Source organism: Myripristis murdjan, chromosome 11 (genome assembly GCF_902150065.1).
Source record: "Myripristis murdjan chromosome 11, fMyrMur1.1, whole genome shotgun sequence".
In the NCBI taxonomy this organism is placed as follows: Eukaryota; Metazoa; Chordata; class Actinopteri; order Holocentriformes; family Holocentridae; genus Myripristis; species Myripristis murdjan.
This window is the reverse complement of record NC_043990.1, coordinates 28,526,279-28,536,167: the sequence shown is the minus strand read 5'-3', so window position 1 is coordinate 28,536,167 and position 9,889 is coordinate 28,526,279. Positions and strand designations below refer to the sequence as shown.

The 9,889-nt window shown below is 40.4% G+C and overlaps 1 protein-coding gene across 2 annotated transcripts; it reads left to right on the top strand.

Annotated features, from left to right (window-relative positions):
- Window positions 1-980: 980 nt before the first annotated feature.
- On the top strand, window positions 981-5,669 carry tac1 (tachykinin precursor 1). Of its 2 annotated transcripts, none has more exons than XM_030063783.1 (5): window positions 981-1,369; window positions 2,742-2,844; window positions 2,974-2,997; window positions 4,800-4,856; window positions 5,042-5,669. In XM_030063783.1, exons 1-5 carry the CDS (start codon window positions 1,253-1,255, stop codon window positions 5,086-5,088), a joined length of 348 nt encoding a protein of 115 aa, XP_029919643.1. In that variant the 5' UTR covers window positions 981-1,252; the 3' UTR covers window positions 5,089-5,669. The 2 variants fall into 2 exon arrangements, with proteins under 2 accessions (XP_029919643.1, XP_029919642.1); XM_030063782.1 differs by having other exon boundaries at window positions 2,739-2,844.
- Window positions 5,670-9,889: the final 4,220 nt, after the last annotated feature.

Sequence of the window (9,889 nt, the reverse complement as noted above, 5' to 3'; positions counted from 1 at the left end):
CAGAATTTTAAAAAAATAGAAGCCTTAACTCTGGTTAGGCAAAAAGGCTATGTAAAGTGAAGTGCGTCATTACATACTGACGTCATGGGGGAAAGACCGTTGATACAAGCTCCCCAATGAGAAGCCGCCTCAGCATTCACACAGTAAATGCTACTTTGAAACTCAGGGTTTAGTATTATCAGAAATCCTGATAAAGGTTGCCTGTTGCTGAGTAGGAATGAAAAATTCCTTAAAATCAATAAAATAAAGTTTTTCAGTATCTTTTGACACAGCTTCTTGGTGCAGTTTGCATTCATTGTAAAGGCCTTAATGTGTAGCCAAAGTGTTTGGCTGGTTCGTAAGGATTTGTTTAGGCGTATTATACTCCGTGGGAGCAGCATTTATTTTTTCATTTATTTATTTATTTATTGTTACACTACTCAACACTTTCTGTCACATCCAAAACCGGCGTGTCATGTTCTCTATTGTCCTCAAAATAGCCCATAAAATCATTACAAAAAAAAAAAAAAAAAAGTGGTGCACTTCCAGCGGGAGATGCAAGACTGCTGTGAGAGGAGGCCGGTGACTAATTAAAGAAAAGTATGGTTGGAAGTGGGACATGCCGTTTTAGGATCATTTAAAGACAGTCGGGTGTAGGCAGAAGCCTGCATCTGGTGTGATTTCCCACTTCCCAACCCTCCTCCTACAAGTTTTTAGAGCTATACTTACCTCTGTAGTTTTTGTTCTCGATGTGAATGGGCGTTTAGGTTAAATGGAGCTCTGACTGATGACGAACAGGGTTGAAGTCAGTTCGGTATGTAATAAATTGAGGCATGTTTTGGATTGGTGACTAAAGTTATCGCTGTAATTGAAGCAGAGTACGTCGGTATTGTGCGCAAAGTAATCACAGTACTGTAATGGCGTTACTAAGCAACACTGCTTTGGCTACTATATAGGACCGTGCGCGAGGCGTTTTGGTCACGAGGAGAGAGGAAGTTGAGGCAGAGGCAGAGCGCGCGGACAGCTTCGGAGAGGGTAGCTGGGCATTTTGACGCACGCGGCATGGAGTGACATCGGGAGTAACACAGTTCTAACGGGAAGAAGCAGCGCGCGCACAGTGTACAACTCTATCTGCTCGAGCCTCATCCCTTCTCAGTTTTGTTTTTCTTTTCTTTTTGTTGGCCGCTGATAATTAATGATAATTTAGGTCGAATTGCAAGACAAAGGTGTATCGAACAGTAACCTCGACGACAAAAAGAAGAGGTTCGGCATCATGAAACTACTCCTGCTGCCACTTTTAATGGCCTTTCTCGCCGTCGCCCAAGTTTTTTGCGAGGAAATTGGCCCCAAAGAAGAGCTTGACTATTGGACGAGCAGTAGTCAAATGCAGGTGCCGTACAGGTTTATGTGTTCTCCGTCAGTTAGTTATTTACAGATGTCATTTAAGTCACTATAAACGGGTTTTACCCTGGCGCTACGTTAGTTTAGGAAAAATTAACACTGGCTTTTGCTCCCCGGATGCATGATATATCCTAATAACAGCTTTGTAGCTACTGATAGGTATAAGATTATAAAATTGCCAAGATGTGCTGTAATTAGTGGAGTCAGTTCATTAAAACCTATCTAATGTATGCCCAAGACTAGGGCATACATGTAACGTTATCAAATTAGAGCAAAAATTGACAAATTGGATTATTAATTGATGACTGGCATGATATCCGTATTTGGTCAGGGTGATAAATTATGAAGTCACTAAGTTATCAGGGAACATCTGGTCTGGTTTATGGCTTCAAAAATAATTTGGGATTGCATGCATTTTGCTTGATCTTTGACCACAAAAAACAAAACAAAACAATAAATAAATAAATAAATAAATAAATAAAAATTCAGTTTGGACCGGGTGGCACTTTGCAATACCATGTTGGCGCTCATGTTATAGGAGTTCATATGCAATTATATTAAATGTAAAGTGTTTTGACATAAGGTAATAGGCTGTAAGTTGAATGCAATGCTTATTAGCGCATCCCAGACTGTCTCCATTCATATGGAATGCACGTCCTGCATTTGACATTGCGGGTTGGACTCCTGCCAAGCGCCTTTTTTTTCTTCTGCCCATAAACTGCAGGCTGGGGCTATTCTCCAGATGAATTGCCTTAGAAGAAAGACCTGGATAGGCCCGGATAAATCATTGCAACTTAATGCATTAGCCGTAACAGCCCCGCGTCGCAGTCAGACTAATGCGCACTCTAGAAATATATCCTGAGATAAAAATAGAAACCCTTCGTGAAAGTTCACTGCAAGCGGAAGGATTAGTGAGGTGAGTGCGAGTGCGCGTGTAGGGTAAGGTGTAGGGTGCAGGGTGAATATTCAGGGGGTGGGGGGGCGGGGGGTCCCATTAATATTTTTCGGGCTAATGAGACATTTTTACGCACAGTTTTGTAGTGGCATGGGTGTCAACTGGGTACAACAAGGTGTGGCTTACTATGATGGAGAGCAAATTAGATCACAAAATTAGATCTAAAACATCAAATCAAATTATGACCGATGTTCCCACTAGGATTACAGTTTGGTGACATACTATCATATTAGTCACATATTAATGTCTTCAGTAACTTTATTTTCACTTTCCCATAAATTAAATGGATGGAGGAGTCTGAGAGTTTTGTTGGCAAATGATGTCTGATGCGTGGATTATGAGACCCCCAGTGTAAGCAGGCTCCCGCTTGGTGTGTGCAGCAATATAAAGTGAGTTTCTCCAGCAGGACGGATGGCTTTCCTCCGACCCGTTCAGAGAAATCCTCCTGAGGATGACGAGGAAACCTCGGCCGCACCAGTTTATCGGTCTGATGGGGAAGCGCTCCATGGGTAAGAACTCCTTTCATCCACCTTCATACGCCATATCCAAACACCACGCAGTCATCCCCCCTTTATTCGGCGTTGTTTTTCCCATCGTTTACCCTCTAAAAACACTGTTCTCCCTTTTGTCTCCAACAGCAAACGCACAGATCACCCGCAAAAGTAAGTCCCAGTCATTTCAGTCGTTCATACACTTCTTTTTGCGCCTCTAATTCAAAAGTCACTGGAAAGCAGGCTATGGCGATATTTCTGCTTTTAACAACACTTAACATTTCCCAAATCAGTTCATATACATTTAACTGGAGACCAAGTAAAAAGTCAAATATTATGTGGTCAATTTAACAAGCTGTGGGTCAGCTCATTGGCCCTGATGTGATTTTGACCTTGATATTATTTGCACATAGGTTCCACCAATTTCTACGTGATTTCTTGTTATTATAATGACTTAAACAAGATCAAAATGTGTGCCAGTGTATGGCAAGTACCACACTTGAAATATAAAGTCAATATCCATGAGTTTCCATCATAATTTGTATATTAGGAATATGATGATTGTTATTATAGGCAACAGAACAAATGCCAGAGGGAGGCAAGTAGCAGTAAAGAGGAGTGTTTGCTCTCTGACCAGAAAACTGGCCACTAAAAGAAGCTGTTTTGTTCAGGATTTGCAGTTTATTGAACAGTGTTGCTCTCCAGACAAGAGCATATTCCCAGTGAGTGTGGATTTGAGGGACCAAGAGGTCTCAGATACCCAGTTCCTAAAGGCCAGCATGGTAACACAGCAAATACCTCTCAAATTGTGCGAATATATTCAGTGAGTTGAACATTCATATTTATGTCACTGGTTAAGGAAGAGTAAGTAAATTGGAGGGAGCATACATTCTCACATATTTTAATGAATTCACCACCACCACCACCACCCCCACAGCTCACTGTGTATTTGAGGCATTGTAGATATTATTGTTTCTTCTTTGCTTTGAAGGCTAGGCCACTATAATTTGTCAGTAATGGTCAGCAAGGAAAGTGGTTGGGATGGAGAAGTGTATGTGTGAGAGAGGAAAAGAGATAAAACAGAGGCAAAAATGAGGAGGAGGGGATTTTCCCTTTCTGTCAATGGCATTTTCTAAATTACTCTCCCACGTTACATTCACATTTAATGCAGTGCGGAATAAGTGCACATCCAGTTTATTCCTTTAATGCAGGCATGACTGTAAATCACTCATCATTAGGGGTTGGGGGGGAGTGCCACGATCAATGCTCCAAGGACATCTGAGAGTTAAATTGGATTGTTTACGCTTCTGATGGAAAGATGGAGCTAAATATCTGACCCTTCGCAGAAACCCATATAATCTTTGATACAATTTCTTAGATGAAATGGGAAGGACAAATTTAAATAAACATCCTCATGGGATCAGGCAAAAGTATTTATTCCATTGTCCAGATGATTGAAAAGAACACAATTTATGCATTTATGATTTAATCCTGTCAACATCATTGAAATATTGGGATTTGTAGGGTATGGATATTCTCTTGGGTCTCATTGCAGTTTTATAACATCCCGTTCGATCCCCTCCGTCATGACTATATTAGAGTCCATTACTGTGATTGACAGTAGCCTGTGATGCAGTTGTCCCTCAGGTTGGCGCTTATGCACAATGTGCATTCTTCACATTGTTAAAAACAACCTCCAACTACAGGCTCACCCTCTTTAGCAGCTCAATAATGGAAGGACTCTTGGCTTTACATCACTTTTAACCTAACACAGGCCAGTGATTCACTGGGCTTGGCTTTCACAGAGCTGAAATCATGGTGACAAAATGTTTTTGGGAAGCCTAGTGCTTCATCTGTTACAGTTAGGTATATACCACTTCTGTCCACTCTTTGCAATCTGCCGTTATTACATAATATTATATTATCTGTTATTATCTGTGTGTGATTAGAATCACAATATCTTTTCATTTAAGGGCATAAAATCAACTCCTTTGTTGGACTGATGGGGAAAAGGAGCCAGGAGGAGCCAGGTAATTTAGTTCCTCTTTGTTAAAAGCTCTTAGAATCATTACAGTGTGCCATTCTGCAGCATTTTAACATTTCATTATTAATATTTTAATATTTCAGAAATTAATTAAAGATTAGAGATGACAAAGTATGGGGTAATGACTAAAAGTTTATGGTTTGATTAACAAACTTTTCTCCATAATTGCAGATTCCTATGAGTGGAGCACAATACAGACGTACGACAAGCGCCGTTAAACAGTCATCTCCTCACCTGCCTGCTTCTCATCTAGCTAGTCTTCATACAGGGGAGGGGTACCTGATGCTGTTTTTTTGTTCTCTCAAAACAATGTATAGCTGTTAGTCTAATAAACAATTCTGTTTCCACATTGTAGTGATGTAGCAGTGCTGTACCTGTACCAGTTTGATTTGTCCCAGCAGACAGGGAATACACAGAGAGGCGAAAATGATATCAGCCTCTCACAGAATCATATGTAATTTCATATATGTGACTTTCTTAGAGCCATTTGCCATGCCACAAAGAAACTCCCGTTGTTGTGGACCATCAAAGCAAGGCCATACCCCCTGGGTATGCAGAAAATTGCACTGCCAATCCACTGTATAGTGCCTCATAACTGTTTAATCGCATCTGATTGTTCTGAAAATACAAACTCTGAGACAGGTATACTGCTCTGACAGGACATTTTGATTCTCAAGTGGTTTTGGAAATGCTGTCATGTTGTCAAACTAGACATTATGAAACAATGGTATGATATGAGTCTGAGTGTGAACGTGGCTTGAAATATATTAAAACTATTTTCTTTATTAGTTAAACTAAAGTTTTGTGAATGCCAGTTGTTGTGAATTCCTTATACTTGAAAATGTCCACAATATTGTCCACAGCCAGTCTTATAGTACAGTTAGTTAAGGGCCCTCTGGTGGATTATGAAGATACTACATAACCCACACACCTTACAGACATGATTGTAGATTGTGTAAGACCTCTTTAGCAGTAATACACATGAAGCAACTACAGATGCACCCTTTACCCAGATATCATTAGTTAAAAGATACTTATAAGCAGTTTTTGTCATCGTTCACATTATGCATTATACATATATGGGAAAGTAACCCATTGCAAGTAGCTGCAATGGGTTGCTAATGGGGTGCTACTCACTGGAAGAGGACTTAGGAAAAAGTGTCACACTCACTTGCTCCATATGTATTCCTCTTTTATTTGGATTAAGTTTTGGTCCTAGAGCCTTTTTCAAGATCAGGGCAAAACAGTCTCTCATGAACTATATATGAAACATACCTGGTGCAGTAATGTGAACACAAGCTGAGCAGGAGAAGACGAGCAATCAAACAGGTAGCCAAATAAAATAGTGACAGGATCAGCACTAATACATATTTGCTTGGAAAAGCTGTTTTCCAGTCATACAGAAGGGAAACAAAATTCAGCAGATATAGGTAGTTATATACATTAATCCTATAGGAACATCATGACCAACTCAGGCTGAATGTCCCATAAACAGATACACTGCAGGAAACTACATGAGGTGACCAGATTCTGAAATGATAAATCCAGTAGTGTTTCATCCTGGAAAAGAAGTTACTTCCTTATGAGGGGGAAGCGACATCTTCTCAATACCAGTATATCTCAACGAGGCACTCGAATGATTAATAAGAGAATGAATTATCCAGTTGCTTGCAGCTACAGAAAGACATTGTTCTTGAAGAAAAGCCCCAGGGCGGAAAATCTTACCAACATAAAAGAGCAAAACAGAGGAAAAGCTTGCGACACATTCCTATTCGTGCATTAGTATGTATCGTTTAGTTGCACACGATATAACTCACACACTCACTCACAGTCACACATACACACACAGGTAACATCTGTTATGCCTAGCATACCTGTGTGTATGTGCAAGGGTGAGTTTGCATAGCCAGTTGTACTCTCCAACAGTTGACAATAAAAAATAAATAAATAAATAAACAACTGAGATGGCATTATGCAGTTTGTTGGATATCATCAAAGTTACGACTGTGTCAGTGGCAGCGTTCGTATCAAATGACTCACCCCCAACTGCAAAGCTGTCATTCACCTAAAATGCATAATGTATTAGTCAAACAGTTGGATGCATTAGCCTCATTAGTATAAGCAGCTCTAAATAATCTATTAAAGGTTTATTAATCCAAAATCCTACATCCAAGTACAAATATAAATGACTGAGAATGATTGAGTTTCCTTCACCACATACTGTTATATAAAATTGTTACATAAAATAATAGGCATCTACTGCACACAGACAAGTTTCTGATCAAATTTAAATGAATTAAAGTGATTGGAACTGTCTGAACGCATATACTGTCATGTCTAGATTAGGATCTTTAATTTATGAGGCTGTCTAAGAAGGAGCAGCAGAGAAAGCTGACAGACTCATTTAAATTCGTTCCAGTTAGGGTGTTAAGACTTTAACTCCCAATAGAGATTCTTCTATGGTCAAGCAATATCTTTTATTGACGACGACAAGGGCTAGACTGATGTCGTTTAAAAGGCCTACATGTTTTCATTCAAACTGCCAATAGCAAGTATTCATTATCTTTGAATCAAATAAAACCTCCACTGTTGCAGAGGTAGACGACATTGACTGGCTGATATGGGATTTAAAATAAAAAGCAAAAAGCCTGATACATCAGTCTAACCCTAGTGATGACACTGGTATACAATGGCCTTTTTAGGACATCATCAGCCACCTTTGACAATCTTAGGTGTACAGTGCTTTCGGCAGTCTGTAATTTGTAAACCTGGGATGGAGTTTGTCTGAGCTGTGAATGACAGACTCCACCACATGGTCCCCTCAAGCTTTTGGCTACAAGACACACTTCGGTGACTGAATGACGACTGTCGCTGTGTTCGCTTTTGGCATAGAAATAGTTACAGCACAAGCCTCAAAACTATAATAAGCAAGTGCACAAAGTAAAAAGCATTAGTAACCAGTTAATCTGATCAGGTGACATCTAACTACAATGCATCACACAAACTTTGAGTTTTCAGAGGTTAAAGGAGTAGTTCACCTGTTTTGAAAAATGGGACATTATTTCACTCCCTCAACCTCCAGCTGTTCTGTAGGACAGTAGTGGTGCTATCTTCCTCTCACTGTTACTGAGTACTGGACACTGGCTGGATGTTCCAAATGCTGCCATCCTGCCGTTGATTTTGATTTCCCCCCCCAGCTAACGCTCCTCACAATTACTGCTTTAAAGGTTTAGCATCACTTTACAAGAGTTGCTTTCCAAAACTACAATGTACATATGATTGCCAAGTTCATACAGATGATAGTTTTGCTGAAATGCTAACTGTTAACCTCCTCCCACTAGGAGGGAGTGAAATAATATCAGCTTTTTCCAAATGGATGAGCAACTCCTTCCACGGTACTATTAGCACTTCACTAATAAAAATCTAGCTAAATAATCATTCAAGTGTGACAAAGGGCAGCTAAAAATTCTGAGTCTGAAGAAGTATTGTTGAGGGATTGCTGGCGTCATGACCAATCCACTGTGAAAGAGGCTAAAAGAAAATATTTTTCTGATATTGTTCTGTAAACTGCCACAAGCCTCGCGTGTTGTTTAAAGTTATCAACTCTGCTCTGAATGCAACACAGACTGTCGGAATTGAGGCCTTCCCTGCTGTGTGTGAAAATTTTCTTCACTTCTTCATTGATAGTCACTTCTACCAGAGCACTTATTTCACTTATTTCACCTCCTGTCGCTCAGTGTCTGTCCCCTGCTCTGCTGTTTTGTACATGTTTGAGCCTGTGACCCTGCCCTTTGTGCAGGAGATTGTTGGTCATTTGAAGCCCTCAGGTTCTCCGGATAATGCTGTCCCTCCCTGACTTTTTAAGGAGGTTCTCCCCACTGTTGGGCCATCTTTTCTCACAGTTATTAATAGCAGTCTGTCCTCTGGAGTGGTCCCTGTAAATTTTAAATATGCAGTTGTGCAACCCTTGTTAAAAAAAAAAAAAAAAAAAAAAAAAAAAAAAACTGGGCTGGATCCTACTGTTTTGGCAAATTTCAGGCCTATCTCTGAATTTCCTTTTTTCTAAAATCCTAGAAAAGATTGTCTATTCTCAGCTCATGGACTTTTTAAATGAACAGAATATTCTTGAGATTTTCCAATCCGGTTTTAAAACATTGCACAGCACCGAATCAGCCCTTTTAAGAGTTTTTAATGATATCTTTTTAGCTACTGACTCTGGTCACTGTGTTGTCCTTGTATCAATCAATCAATCAATCAAACTTTATTTATATAGCGTCAAATCACAACAGAAGTTATCTCATGACACTTTACAGGTAGAGCAGGTAAGGACCACGCTCTATAAATTATCAGAAACAAGAAACCCAACAGATTCCCTCCTGAGCATGCTCTTGGCGACAGTGGCAAGGTAAAACTCCCCTTTAACGGGAAGAACCCTCAGGTAGAACCAGACTCAGGGTGGACGGTCATCTACCTCTACCGGTTGGGTGGGAGGGGAGAGAGAGAGACAAGGAGACAGAGACAGGGAGATAGGGACAAACTGGGACAGCAGACAACAGCAGAAACATCAGGGTATCCTGAACAGGTAATCTAGATGGAAGTGACACGCAGCATCTAGCCATCTCATCTCATTGTCATTCTCATTCTCATTGTACTTTTAGATTTGACTGCAGCATTTGATACAGTGGACCATGAAATCCTGATTGCTCGTTTGGAGCAGTGGGTGGGCATCAGGGGCACAGCACTTGAATGGTTCGGGTCCTACCTGTCACATCGGACCTTCTGTGTCAGCCTTGATGACTCTGTGTCCTCCACTGCTCCTCTCTCATGTGGGGTCCCACAGGGCTCTGTGCTCGGCCCTCTTTTATTTTCCCTCTATCTACTCCCACTTGGTTCCATTCTCAGGAAACATGGCATTTCTTTTCACTGCTATGTGGATGACAGTCAGGTCTATGTCCCCCTTAAAAGGTTTTATGAATTTTAATGAAAAGAAGACAGAAGTCATGGTCTTTGGAGGCACTT